The sequence below is a fragment of the Doryrhamphus excisus genome, linkage group LG2 (assembly GCF_037039965.1).
Source record: "Doryrhamphus excisus strain RoL-2023G ecotype Guam linkage group LG2, RoL_Dexc_Guam_v1.1, whole genome shotgun sequence".
NCBI classification, from domain to species: Eukaryota; Metazoa; Chordata; class Actinopteri; order Syngnathiformes; family Syngnathidae; genus Doryrhamphus; species Doryrhamphus excisus.
The window spans coordinates 26,465,812-26,481,859 of NC_136358.1; the positions used below are offsets into that span (position 1 = coordinate 26,465,812).

Sequence of the window (16,048 nt, forward strand, 5' to 3'; positions counted from 1 at the left end):
TGCTCAGGAGTCAGCGAGGAAGCGGTAGCTCTTACTTTGACAGGAGCCAATCACAAGCTGTATATATAACAGACCAACTCATCTTACTAACACTAAACTCGTCACACAGCAACTTAACACTCAACAGTATACTTCAGAAATATACAAAACTGTACCAACGCGAGTTTAGAGTGAGTAAAACCTTTTGAAAGTTTCCCAATACTGCAGTACGTCTGAGTCATGCATTCATTAAATCAATTAACGACGAAATGGTGAAAAAGAACGAAGATATTTTCTTTCCAATTTTATTGAGCAGCTAATTGAAAGAGGAACACTGTGTACAAAAATGTCTTCTATACTTGTCAGACATGGCAGAAGTGTTTCACCTTAAGTAACACTTTGGCTGGAGTTTCCCAGAATATCCCTTGGAACGCGATGGGTCCTCGTTAATCCACAGTTTGGGGATCCTCTTGGGGCCAGCTCTACATATGCATGAGCTTCTGTTTTAAACACACTTGTGGCTCAGCTGGGCTCTCCGTGCGCTCGTAACGAGCAGCGCCGCTTCATTTCAAGTGTTTAGTCTTCGTTATGAACATTCATTTGCATTCAATCCTGCTAAGAAACACGAGTAAAACAATCCTTAAATATGGAATTTGTCATGACAAGATGCGGCGAGACGTAAAAAAAAACCAAACTAAGGGTCTCTGATGCATCTGAGTGGTCCTCATCCCTCATCTTTTAGTAGGAAGGGGTTTTTGGGAGGATATTATTATTTAGACATAAAGGAAATTGAACCAGGATACATGACCCAGTCTTAGCTGGTATGAAATGGCACCATAATGCTTACAGAATCCCTCCCTGTCTATCCGTATCGCAGCTATAATGGATCTTGTCGGCACACACTCCAAAAACGTAGTCAAATTAAAACCAGCATCTGAAAGTAGCAGGCCAGGAAGTCCGTGCTGTGCCATCTATCCTCCAATCAGGCATCAGAAATCGTTACTCTCCTATCTCCTTGGCGGAAACTTGGCCAGAAAGTTCCACAAGATGCCCTCAAAGTCAGGCGACCTCAACTTCACCATGAAAACAAAAACAAAACAACCCAAAAAAGGAACATGAGAGTTAAACATCACCGCTCTGCGGTTCAGGTCTTGCTCCATGGTGGGAGCTGCGACCCAGTCTTGGAAAGCGGGATGACGTTTTGGACCGGGGCGTCTTGGCTCCGCCCTCATTCTGAGGAGTGTCCCTAAACAAATCAGAGAGAAATCAGAGCTTTAAACGTTTTCTATCTTGACTTCAGTCAAAAGAGCACGTAAAATAACTTCCATTAACTACCAACATATTGAATCATAATCAATGATAATCCATTTTTAAACAACAGACGTGATAATGATGCATGTTGAGATGTTAGCCAGACATGCTATATTGTTGACTGACTGCTTTACAAGATTAGATAGCAACACATTGGAGGGTTTCCTAATGAAGTCAGAAAACACAAATACTTCACTGGGAAGTACAAAAACACGCCCACGTTGGATGGATGGATGGATGGATGGATAGAACACAAATACTTATGTATAAATGACATCCTATCCATGGATGGATGGATGGATGGATGGATGGATGATAGAACACAAATACTTATGTATAAATGACATCCTATCCATGGATGGATGGATGGATGGATGGATGGATGATAGAACACAAATACTTATGTATAAATGACATCCTATCCATGGATGGATGGATGGATGGATGATAGAACACAAATACTTATGGATAAATGACATCCTATCCATGGATGGATGGATGGATGGATGATAGAACACAAATACTTATGTATAAATGACATCCTATCCATGGATGGATGGATGGATGGATGGATGATAGAACACAAATACTTATGTATAAATGACATCCTATCCATGGATGGATGGATGGATAGATGGATGGATGGATGATAGAACACAAATACTTATGTATAAATGACATCCTATCCATGGATGGATGGATGGATGGATGGATGGATGGATAGAACACAAATACTTATGTATAAATGACATCCTATCCATGGATGGATGGATGGATGGATGGATGGATGGATACAACATAAATACTTATGTATAAATGACATCCTATCCATGGATGGATGGATGGATGGATGGATGATAGAACACAAATACTTATGTATAAATGACATCCTATCCATGGATGGATGGATAGATGGATGGATGATAGAACACAAATACTTATGTATAAATGACATCCTATCCATGGATGGATGGATGGGTGGGGGGGTCGGGTGGGCGGGTGAATGGGTGGATGGGTGGGTGGGTGTATGGGTGGGTTTGAGTGGGTGGATGGATGGATGGATGGATATAACACAAATACTTATGTATAAATGACATCCTATACATGGATGGATGGATAGATGGATGGATGATAGAACACAAATACTTAAGTATAAATGACATCCTATCCATGGATGGATGGATGGATAGATGGATGGATGGATGATAGAACACAAATACTTATGTATAAATGACATCCTATCCATGGATGGATGGATAGATGGATGGATGATAGAACACAAATACTTATGTATAAATGACATCCTATCCATGGATGGATGGATGGGTGGGGGGTCGGGTGGCCGGGTGAATGGGTGGGTGTATGGGTGGGTTTGAGTGGGTGGATGGATGGATGGATGGATATAACACAAATACTTATGTATAAATGACATCCTATACATGGATGGATGGATGGATAGATAGAACACAAATACTTATGTATAAATGACATCCTATACATGGATGGATGGATGGATGGATAGATAGAACACAAATACTTATGTATAAATGACATCCTATACATGGATGGATGGATGGATGGATGGATGGATGGATGGGGGGGTTTGGGTGGATGGATGGATGGGTGGATGGGTGGATGGGTGGGGGGGGGTCGAGTGGATGGGGGGTTTGGGTGGGTGGCTGGGGGGGTTTGGGTGGAAGGATGGATGGATGGGTGGATAGATAGATGGAGATAGATGGATAGATAGATGGATAGACAGATAGCACAATAACACAGCAGTGAAATTGCCAACGAAATGTCGTTGTCTGGCTCCCGTATAATAATAAATAATAATAATAATTTAGGCTTTTTATATGTTTTTAGGCTCTTTTTCATAGCTTCTATGCATGCCCGTCAATCATGCACTGACTGGTTTGCACTTTAATTTTGTTGTATCATAACAATGACAATAAAGATATTCCATTCTATTCTAATCTGGAGGCACATGGACGACTGTGAATCCGTGTAATCCTTGATGGATTGATGGAGAGAACTAACAGTCAGTCCTCTTTAGTAACTCATCTGGGTCCCTCGCTGTTGGGACTTAACAGGCGAACCCTGATCCAGCAGATGACTGAGAAGATGAATGAGAGGCACTGGTGAAAAAAAAAACGGGCGGCTATCAAAAGCTAGAAAGTGAATGTGTGGCTGGCTGCGTTCAAGCGCAGACGTAGTCACCCCTCACCTCCTGCTTGTGATGAGACGGTGAATCTTTTCACAGCAGTTCAAGTGCTGCTTTGACAAAGTCCGCTTCTGTAAATGTCACGCCGTAGGAACGTACAACTTTTTTTTTTTTTTTTTTTTATTCCTCTCAACTGCAAAACTCGGATATCGTTTTTTTTTTTTTTTTCCATTTGACTAAAAACTCCACAACTCATTTCCACAAAACTTTGTGAAGGCAATTTGGTGCAGATCCAGTTATACGGTCATCCCTCGTTTATCACCATTCACTGCTTCCAGACTCGACCGTGATAAGTGAATTTCCTCAAAGTGACTTTAAAGTGGTAATTAGGATTTTTGACATGACGTTGTATCATGCATCATGTATCATGTATGGATATTGTATTTTAATGTATCGTGTACTCTGTTTTTACTCAACTCTGTACTGTAAAGCGTCTTTGAGTACTCTGAGAAGCGCTAGACAAATAAAAGGTATTATTATTATCATCACAGGGGCTGCACGGCGGTCGAGTGGTGAGCGCGTAGACCTCACAGCTATGAGACCCGAGTTCAATCCCACCCTCGGCTATCTCTGTGTGGAGTTTGCATGTTCTCCCCGTGCTTGCGTGGGTTTAAATCAGGCAGAAACTACCTTCTGCCTGATGGACATCAATTAGTCAAAGCAAAGGCCGTTTGATTGCAAGTGTAAAAAGAAGTGAACCGGTTTTCAGTATTTGGATGCAAAAACAATTCCTTCAAGTATTTATTTGGGTTTAATTTTACGTTGTTTGAAACAGAAACTGGGCGGCATGGCGGTTGAGTGGTTAGCGCGCAGACCCCTGACAGCTAGGAGACCAGGGTTCAATTCCACTGTGCATGCGTGGATTTTCTCCGGTTACTCCGGTTTCCTCCCACATTCCAAAAACATGCTAGGTTAATTAGCCACTCCAAATTCTCCATAGGTATGAATGTGAGTGTGAATGGTTGTTTGTCTACTATATGTGCCCTGTGATTGGCTGGCCACCAGTCCAGGGTGTATGTACCCCGCCTCTTGCCCGAAGACAGCTGGGATAGGCTCCAGCATGAATGATTATTATCACATCCCTATCGGAAGTGCGACTTAACAGCGACTTACGCCCCACGTGGTCCCCCTCAGTCCAGTTGTGGTCGGATTTTTGTGATGAGGAATGTAGTTCCAGGTCATCACGGAGGTTACGCGCTCAAAAAAGTAATCAATTTGCTTCATAAGACGCTTGCATCTTTTTCAGCGACAGAGCTACCCGGCTTATATAGTAAAATGACTCGCTGTTTCTACATTTAGAACAATTATTATTATATATATATTATATATTATTATATATCACACTGTGCTTGCTGTTGCATTTAGAGGCAAATTTGCTCCGTGCAGGATAACATGCCTTGCCAGGCCTTGTTGGAATGTTCATTTGACTGCAAGGGGAGCATAATGGAAGCCAACAGGTACACACATACTGTATATGGATCTCCATCTAATTGATTGTGAGGTGGTGATGTAGCCAATAGAACATGCCACATTGACTCTTCCCTCTCTCTCTCTCTCTCTCACACACACACACACACACACACACACACACACCTAATCTGGAACAATAAAAGGTTACATCCTCATTCTGCAGTCAAACTGCCCCAAACTGCTCTTGACAGCGAAACAAAGGTCCACAACACTTTGTTTTCCCTAAAGGCAGCAGGTCAATAAAGGCGGGAAGCAAGACAGAGCGTGTGTGTGTGTGTTTTGTGTTCTGAATAAAGCATAAACATGTCCAGGTTAGAGCGCCATACTAAGTGGAAGCAAATCCAAGCGAAGGAAAAAAAAACACAGGATTTACAAGCAGAGAAATAAGAGTCAGAATAGATTTGACCTCTCTAGAGTCCATGACCTTGTATCAATGGGGGACATTCCAGGTGGTGCAGCATGACGCCGCCACACAAACGCTGCCTTTCAACCTGTGTCCACAGTGCAGACTTTACAAAGCAGGCTTATGATCAATAATAAGAAGAAATACATTTATTTCTCATTTATGTGCACTTTTGGTGCAGGATGACAGCCATTTAGAAAGTGAAAGTAAACGAGCGCCGAAAACTGAAATGAATGAAACTACCTTCTGCCGGATGGACATCAATTAGTCAAAGCAAAGGCCGTTTGATTGCAAGTGTAAAAAGAAGTGAACCGGTGTTCAGTATTTGGATGCAAAAACAATTCCTTCTAGTATTTGTTCATTTAATTCGGGTTTAATTTTACGTTATTTGAAACAGAAACTAGGCGGCACGGCGATCGAGTGGTTAGCGCGCAGACTCCTGACAGCTAGGAGACCAGGGTTCGATTCCACTGTGTGGAGTTTGCATGTTCTCCCCGTGCATGCATGGGTTTTCTCCGGGTACTCCGGTTTCCTCCCACATTCCAAAAACATGCTAGGTTAATTAGCTAGTTAGTTAATATTGATTTGAATTAACATAGCAGTTCATACGGCGGGTTGGACGGCGGTCGAGTTGTTAGCGCACAGACTTCACAGCTAGGAGAATAGGGTTCAATTCCACCCTCGGAGAACAGGGTTCAATTCCACCCTCGGCCATGTGGAGGTTTTTTCCGGGTACTCCAGTTTCCTCCCACATTCCAAAAACATGCTAGGTTAATTGGCTACTCCAAATTGTAGAACAGGGTTCAATTCCACCCTCGGCCATGTGTAGTTTTTTTCCGTGTACTCCGATTTCCTCCCACATTCCAAAAACTAGGATAGGTTAAAGCTAGGTTAATTGGCCACTCCAAATTGTCCATAGGTATGAATGTGAGTGTGAATGGTTGTTTGTCTATATGTGCCCTGTGATTGGCTGGCCACCACTGCAGGGTGTACCGTCTCACCAGAAGACTGCTGGGATAGGCTCCAGCACCCCCGCGACCCTTGTGATGACAAGAATGAATGATTTGCATGGATTTTTTAGTACTGCACAAAAAAAGGGAAAAAATCAAAAATTCTAAATATGTTTTTTTTAGTTTTTTTAGGTTTACCAATGTAACACAGAACTAAACAACAAGGAGTTTGTTTATACTGTAATAATAGTAATAAAGTAATCCCTCATGAGGAAAAGCGTTGAAAATGAATGAATGAATGAATGCGTTCATACTGCTCATATTCAATACTGGCTGGTCAAGTCCCCCGGTGCCAAATCCACCACCCGCCAAAGGAGCCAACACAACACATGATGCTTCTTTTACTGCAATGCCACTGTATGTATTTCACAAATAAACACTCTTTATGTGAACAAAGGGTTCAGATTCACTCCGTGTCCTAAATCCTACTAAATTCTTGTTTACAAAAAAAAAGGATGCTGAATGAGAAGTCTGCATCAGCATCAAGGGGGCTGTGCCTTGTGATGTCCGCCGAGGAGACGCTGACAATCCAGTCAGACGGCATGGCAGGTCATTCCTGCTGACTGATTGCAGTAAGTGCAAAATGTTGTGAAAGCTGACAGGAAATGACTGGAACATGTCATTTTCAGACGCTGCTCGTGGGTAGGTGGGTCACCGAGGCATCGTACACACACACTTGCTGATTTGTGGCTTGTGTGACGATGACAAAGTTGTCAAGTTTAAATAGATATTAAATATAACATCCGGCTTTGTATGCCATAATCATGTAGACCACGAAAGCTGTTATGACAAATCATTCAAATGTATTTACTATTTTGAACTATGTGTTTGGAAATATGCAGACAAAAAACGATCTTAAAAGGACCAACATAAATGGGTTCCACTTACAGACAGAAAGGCAGCAGTGACAGCAGCGTCTCCTTGGTGGGGCAGGCCGTGAACTCTGGCAAGGTTTGGATGAGTTTGTTCATGACCGTACGAAGGTAACCCTGCAGCTGCTTCCTCCTCTCTTCCACGAACTTGGCATCCTGTAAAGACGCACAATGGCAGTTGAGAAGAAATTGAGCTCATTCACTCCCAAAGACATATTTGTTGAGGTGATGATGCAACTCCACAATAGAAGAGAGCAGGTTTCAGCCCAAAAAACGGTCACAAGTTGGCAGAAGTGCATCTTATAAGAGCTTTTCTGTTCTGACGTCCGTTCAGAACTGGGCCGCATCAGGTTTTCAAAAAAAAAAAAAAAACGCATTTATTAAAAACAGAAAAATATACAAACTTTTTCAGTGCTTTGGTTCCAATTTTCTACAATAAAAGCTCTGATAAAACATTCCACTGTTCTCAAATATCTTAATTTTTATTTTTCTGCACAAAATAAGATGAAAAATAAATAAACAAATCAAGAATAAAGAAAATCAATCAATCAGTAATAAATAAATATAATAATAATAATAATAATAATAAAACGGCAAATAATAAAAACTTAAGAAACCACATATAGTTGGTGGGTAGACAAATTATTTTTTTGTGATTAAAATGAACAAAGCATTATTAGAGCCCTGTAGACATGACAAAACACGACTATAGTCACATTTATACTCTTTTTATTTACAACATATTGCGCAACTGCAGGGTCTTGAGACACATGCTAACTCGCAAACTAGAGAGCTAGCGACCTAAACGGTAGCCTTCAAGTTATTTCCTTTAAACTTAAATAGCCAAAAACTTACCACTTCCACACGGATAGGGAGGATAACTATTAACAGTTATTTAACCTTTAACATGAACATTAATCAAACGTAATAATTTTTTCTGGGTACATGATACCATACAGCATCCATATCAAACTTGCGCGGGCCGCACTAACATTAAACTTTCATATCAAGGCGGGGGCCTCAAACTAGTGTCCTGCGGGCCACATTTGGCCCACGGGCCACGTGTTTGAGACCACTGCTCTAATGTGTCCTCCTCAGGGAGGTGTCCGTGAGGCATCATAATCAGATTCCCAAGCCACCTCATTCGGTTCCCCTAAATGGGGAGGATCAGCGCTTCTACTCCGAGTTTGTAGTACTTGTCAGTTCCCATCAATATAGTAGTACTTTATGGTTTTGAGCAGACAGCTCAAGTCCACGTTTGTCTGCATTGCTGACCTACATTCAATAAAAACAATAAATAAATCATTTATGGTTATTTTGCCATTTGCTTGTTGGTGTTGAAGGCAACAAGCACAGACATTTGTTCACCCGGATTTTCTTTGCGGAGAGAACCACTGGAGGCCGAGGCATGGAGCCACATGGCCCATGGTAGCATGGCTAATTGTAGTCCAGCAAGGATCAGAACAAAGCTTGGGCAAAGCTCTGTTTTACTGGGACAAACATCCCTTGTGAGGGGCCAACATTTTCCTGAATGTAAAGCGCTGCTTTTCTTTTGATCTAAATTCCAAATCCCAAGGACACGTCATTGAGTCGCCTCAAAAGACACTCTTCAAAGAACCATTTGTGACGCTAACGCTGTGTAACATGAATAAATGGAAAAGCAAGAGGACCATGAGACTTCATTATACTTTCAGGTATTTATGGACAAAGCGTTGAGATGAAGTCTGGTTTAGAGCAGAGGTGGCCAGTCTGGCCTTTTACATTTTTTTTTATTGGCAAATTGTAAAAATAAAACTAACTAATACTAACTAATAACTAATAACACAAACTCATGAATTCATTCATTCATTTTCTACCACTTTTTCCTCACGAGGGTGGCGGGGGTGCTGGAGCCTATCCCAGCTGTCTTCGGGCGAGAGGCGGGGTACACCCTGGACTGGTCGCCAGCCAATCACAGGGCACATATAAACAAACAACCATTCACACTCACATTCATACCTATGGACAATTTGGAATTAACCTAGCATGTTTTTGGAATGTGGGAGGAAACCGGAGTACCCGGAGAAAACCCACGCATGCACGGGGAGAACATGCAAACTCCACACAGAGATGGCTGAGGGTGGAATTGAACCCTGGTCTCCTAGCTGTGAGGTCTGCGCGCTAACCACTCGACCGCTGTGCCACCCAACATTAATTAATGAAATCATTAATTAGAACATGAATTAAACATTATTATACCCGGTCCAGGGTGTGCCTCACCTCTCGCCCGAAGTCAGCTGGGATAGGCTCCAGCACACCCCCGTGACCCTAATGAGGGCAAGCAATTGGTGTATAGCCATCATTGTACTTTTGTTCAGGTCTTCTATGAACTGTAGATAATGATACTGTCATTCATATGCACTCCTCGTGGGACAAAAACGAGCTCCCAACTAACAACATTGCTTGTTTTAAAAACCCAGTGCCACTGTTTGGCAATTGGCCTATTGGCCTATAGCCATCATTGTACTTTTGTTCGGGTCTTCTATGAACTGTAGATAATGATACTGTCATTCATATGCACTCCTCGTGGGACAAAAACAAGCTCCCAACTAATAACATTGCTTGTTTTGACAATTTGGAGTCGCCAATTAACCTAGCATGTTTTTGGAATGTGGGAGGAAACCGGAGTACCCGGAGAAAACACACGCATTCACAGGGAGAACATGCAAACTCCACACAGAGATGGCCAGGGTGGAATTGAACCCTGGTCTCCTAGCTGTGAGGTCTACGCGCTAACCACTAGACCACCGTCCCGCCCTGGAAATACATACATATCAGTAGAAATTGGGGGTTCAATATCTTGCAAAGTAAACCCAAGATGAAGTAGATGCGCATTTATTGCGCCGGTCAGACGGAGCCTACAACAGAAGTAGACAAGAGGTTGACTGTCACCCCAAGTAAAGAGTACATATTGCTGGGAGAAGAGAGAGGAAAGGAGTGGCGTAAATCTGATGTGTCAGATTAGGCCGCGCACGTCAGGCTGGGTTTCATGCTATATCAACACATGATGGAACACCCCGACCGCTTTCATGGATGTCACAGGAGTAATAACCCTAATGGACAATGTGACACATTCTTCACATCCGCGGAGAACGAGAGCAGAAGAAACCAGGTGCTGTTTCTTGTTAGCGGAGAGGGCAGGGCACACAAATCAAAGTGGCGTACTGAAGCAGGTACGGCTTTCCGGTCTCCGTCTGTCTGCTTACATCACAGCACAAGTATGTAAACATTGCTCATCCCTCGGTTCCTCCCATCCTCGTATGACAGAGCCCAAATCAGTCCATCATATTACGTGCCAGCACATATTAAAGATGAAGGTGAGTTGAGCTTAAAAACATCTTCAGGCATAATTCTGTCAGCAAGGACTTCAACACCAGTCATCCACATTAAATCAACAGATGTATGAGGGAAGACGCTTTCATGCTAAGCGTTCATGGCATTATCGGTACTAACGTATTACGTGAATACAGTGGAACCCGTTTAAATCAACGTTCTATGGATTGACTGACTAATGTTGACATAACCGAAAATATCCGTCGCTTGCACATTTACTTGTGACTTTTTTAGATGCATAACATCAATTTGAAAATATGACAGGACAAACGTATTTATTAAACAATCATAAAATAATGCAGGTATGTTTTGTCCCACAACTTGATGCTAAACAATACTGTCAACATTTCCGAGCCATAATAATATGTACAATCTTAATAATGAAGTATTTCCTTTATTATAGCAATTCACACAGTCAGCAATCAGCAGCATTTCTGGAAATGCTGACTGCATTAAAGAGCAGCATTTCTTTTGACTTTATTTACTTTTACCGATCAAATGTCACAGTAAATGTTGACTGTCAGGACAAAGGCTAATAATGCAGTATTTCCTTTATGATGTGACATGTATTTTCTCACAGGCAATTCGTACAGTCAGCAATCAGCAGCATTTCTGGAAATGCTGGCTGTATTAAAGAGCGGCATTTCTTTTGACTTCATTTACTTTATCGATCAAATGTTACAGTAAATGTTGACTGTCAGGACAAAGGCTAATAATGCAGTATTTCCTTTATGATGTGACATGTATTTTCTCACAGGCAATTCGTACAGTCAGCAATCAGCAGCATTTCTAGAAATGCTGGCTGCATTAAAGAGCAGAATTTCTTTTGACTTTATTTACTTTACCGATCAAATGTTACAGTAAATGTTGACTGTCAGGACAAAGGCTAATAATGTAGTGTTTCCTTTGTTATGTGACATGTATTTTCTCACAGGCAATTCGTACAGTCAGCAATCAGCAGCATTTCTGGAAATGCTGGCTGCATTAAAGAGCGGCATTTCTTTTGACTTTATTTACTTTACCGATCAAATGTGTATATGCTTGTGGCCCCAATTAGAGACAAAGTGACTGTACGGATGACCAGAGGTCTCACTCTGTTCACCGTTGAACAAGAGATGACATGACAAGAGATCTCATGGAACGGGCCGACTTGACTGGAGGTTCAGTATTTCTATTGTGCTGTGACGCAGTGATTGTTGATAATGAAACAAATATTATCATGATCATGACACCCTGCTGTATCTCACGGGACCTCAAGGGTCCAGTGAGTTTTAAAAAAAAAACCTTATCAGGAGTGCATGTTCCAAGAGGGGTCTTGGAATGGCCCTGTAGCAGGCTATAAAGCACAGTCACACATGTACAAGCACACACAAACACAGCCTGCTAGATGTCACTTCAGAGGAAGGACAGATAAGCAGGAGAGGGGCGCTGTCAATGGTAGAGAAGTCACATATGCTCAGTGGATTTTCTGGCAGCTTTACACCATTCAGCTCTGGCAGAGGGGAGAAAAACACTCCTGATAGTGTGTCTGAAGAAGTAAATGTTGCCCGGCAACAAGGCAAGAAGTATAGTGCAGAAAATCAACAAACTTTGATCAAGTCTGAATTTTATGAGTCTATGAAAAAAAAAAAGCTCAATTTGCTTTAAAGCAGGGGTTTCAAACTCAATTTACCTGGGGGCCACTGGCGCTAGGGTCTGGCCAAGGCTGGGCCGCATCAAGTTTTCCAAAAAAAACAAAACACATTTATTAAAAACAGAAAAATATACAAACTTTTTCAGTGCTTTGGTTCCGATTTTCTACCATAAAAGCTCTGATAAAAAATTCCACTGTTCTCAAATAACTTTCAAATAACTTTTCTGCACAAAATAAGATGAAAAATAAATAAACAAATCAAGAATAAAGAAAATCAATCAATCAGTCATAAATAAATATAATAATAATAATAAAACCACAAATAATAAAAACTTAAGAAACCACATATAGTTGGTGGGTAGACAAATTATTTTTTTCAGATTAAAATGAACAAAGCATTATTAGAGCCCTGTAGACCTGACAAAACACGACTATAGTCACATTTATACTCTTTTTATTTACAACATATTGCGCAACTGCAGGGTCTTGAGACACATGCTAACTCGCAAACTAGAGAGCTAGCGACCTAAACGGTAGCCTACAAGTTATTTCCTTTAAACTTAAATAGCCAAAAACCTACCACTTCCACACGGATAGGGAGGATAACTATTAACAGTTATTTAACCTTTAACATGAACATTAATCAAACGTAATAACTTTTTCTGGGTACATGATACCATACAGCATCCATATCAAACTTGCGCGGGCCGCACTAACATTAAACTTTCAAACTGGTGTCCTGCGGGCCACATTTGGCCCACGGGCCGCGTGTTTGAGACCCCTGCTTTAAAGGATGTCATGTGATGGTGACACGTCTTATGTCTTATAAAATGAAAGAAATTACGAGATGCTGCCCTGGTCATCTTTTCAAACAGGAATATGAACATGAGCGGAGATTTGGACGCTACGGTGGAATGAGAGTGGGCAGCAGGGCTGAACAGGCTGTTCTCTCCATGCTGCATGTAAACACTCGCCAAAGCGCGGGTCTGACCCATGCATAAAACATCACAAGCAATTCAAGAATGCTCATAATATACAAGACCTTCACAATGCCTACTTGTCATAATTTGAAAAAAAAAACGCGTAAAACATGAATATTACATAATATATGAACACAACATACTAGGACTGGTTAATAATTCACTTTGTAGTTTCTGATTAATTAATAAGGGCGGCCATTTGGATGCACAAAGGAGGCGACTGCTGAGGGCAAATGATGGTTGTGAAAGTGGATATTCATTTTTAGGGTCTCTTACATAATAATGGTACTTGAATTCAAGTGATCGCACGCTAAAACAGTCTTACTCCAGTGGTGACCTTCCTTATAAGACAAAGAAATCAGCTCCATTATTCTGAAAGAATTAGTCATTTCTGTCAAGATTTCCACATTGAATCACGAGGAGTTGAATGGTCACTTCTACATGCTTTCTGTAAATGACAGCATAAGAAACATCCTCCCGAATGAAATATTTCTTGTTTTCAATTTACAAAGAGAAGGCAATTAGGAGAAGGCGTATAATACTTGACTGTGAGGAATGAATTGCTGATTCTTCAATGAAACAACTGAGGTAAAAAGGAGTTGCACGACTTGTTTGCAACATCAGAGGTTCTAACTAAAACTATCTTGTGGTCCAAAGAACAACATGACGAGCTATTTTTAACAAAATTTTAACGTTTTTAACGTAATTTTAACACACACAGAAATGGTTCATGGTGTTATATTCATTTAAAAATGCTTATTTTCATGTAATATGACATTTTTTTTCTTCCCTGTGCATGCATGGGTTTTCTCCGGGTATTCCGGTTTCCTCCCACATTCCAAAAACATGCTAGGTTAATTAGCCACTCCAAATTGTCCATAGGTATGAATGTGAGTGTGAATGGTTGTTTGTCTATATGTGCCCTGTGATTGGCTGGCCACCAGTCCAGGGTGTACCCCGCCTCTTGCCCGAAGACAGCTGGGATAGGCTCCAGCACCCCCCGTGAACCTTGTGAGGATAAGCAGTACAAAATGAATGAATGAATGCAAGTCAGTGCTTCTGGTCATGGTTAGGCCAGCAGAGAAGGCCTTGCTGGCCCTGACTTAAATACATGACAGAACAGAGAAACAGTGCTGTGTTAGAAAAGTGTTTGAATGTTTCCTCGATCATGTTTTCCTTTCAGCGCTAACATTTCCTACTTTATTTGATGACCCTTGAACGCACCACAAGTTATATGTAAAGTTTGTACATATTAATGTACATGTACACACTTCTATACAGCTGTGCGGGTCCACACATATTTTCCATATGACTTTTAAAAAATAGGATTTTTGTTTTAATAATTTAAAGCTGGGTAGCACGGCGGTCTAGTGGTTAGCGCGCAGACCTCACAGCTAGGAGGCCAGGGTTCAATTCCACCCTCTGGTACCTGGTTTTCTCCAGGTACTCCGGTTTCCTCCCACATTCCAAAAACATGCTAGGTTAATTAGCCACTCCAAATTGTCCATAGGTATGAATGTGAGTGTGAATGGTTGTTTGTCTATATGTGCCCTGTGATTGGCTGGCCACCAGTCCAGGGTGTACCCCGCCTCTCGCCCCGAAAACAGCTAGGATAGGCTCCAGTATACAACCGATTTTTAAAATCCATGATTTTAATGTTCTTTTTGTCCTTTGTGGTCAGAACTAAGCATGTGATATTTGATAGGATCGATGTTTCTGCAATTTCACCAAGATTAATAAGAAACGAGATACTGAAGCCCAAATACTAACAGCCTAGCAAGAAGCTTTGAGGTTGGAATATGATCAGGTCAGATCAGATGCTATCTGGTATGCTCAAAAGCTTTAGTTTCATGATTGCTTGTGCAACATTAGGTGATGTTCTATAGTTTAGTAACCAGAGGCATGATTGCACAGTCAAATATCAGTAAAATATGCCCATCTTATTCTCATAGCATTGATGTGTATTGTATACCTAAGGTCTCTTATAAAACATACTGAATGACTCCAGGCTTTCTTTCTGTAACCTGCTTCCCGCTCTGCCCCTCTTGAGTGTCCTTCGCTTAAACACTTCAATTATTCAGACTCACTTTAAAGTATCAGAATGTCTTTTGTCCATAATTTGATCATTCAAGTTAATGCAGACTAAATGATTTGTGTGTTACTGCATCGCTACTACAGATGTCCCGATTAGGACTTTTTGGCTTCAGATCCAATCTGAGTCCAATATGACATATGATACCATAAGAAAGATTGGATTCTTATTTTTCATCAGAAAAAAAGTTTGTTTCTACCAAAAAAAAATGTAATTCATTCATTTTCTAGCGCTTTTTCCTCACGAGGGTCGCGGGGGTGCTGGAGCTGGAGAGACGGGGTACACCCTTGACTGGTGGCCAGCCAATCACAGGGCACATATAGACAAACAACCATTCACACTCACATTCATACCTATGGACAATTTGGAGTGGCCAATTAACCTAGCATGTTTTTGGAATGTGGGAGGAAACCGGAGTACCCGGACAAAACCCACGCATGCACGGGGAGAACAAGCAAACTCCACACAGAGATGGCCGAGGGTGGAATTGAACCCTCGGTAAAGGTCTAACCACTAGACGGCCGTGCCGCCCACTTTGTGATTCACATTCCCCAATAAGTTCCTGATGATTCCTGACACTGCACAAGGCAGGAGATTAAGAGAAAGAGGCGGATCACAGGGCAGCAGCGTGCAACACACCCGGGAAGCTAGTCGAGTGTTAGCATAGATAAGCTGTAAAATGTGTGTGTGTGTGTGTGTGTGCAT

The 16,048-nt window shown here is 41.5% G+C and overlaps 1 protein-coding gene across 1 annotated transcript in view; it reads right to left on the reverse strand.

The window, feature by feature from the left end:
- Positions 1-16,048, reverse strand: part of snx29 (sorting nexin 29) — a 100,971-nt gene continuing 84,923 nt past the window's right edge. The window contains exons 20-21 of the mRNA XM_058061693.2: positions 7,283-7,422; positions 1-1,225 (exon numbers count right to left, since the gene is read on the reverse strand). Coding sequence (XP_057917676.2) covers positions 1,102-1,225; positions 7,283-7,422 — 264 coding nt within the window. The 3' untranslated portion in view covers positions 1-1,101. The remainder of the gene's footprint in view (positions 1,226-7,282; positions 7,423-16,048) is intronic.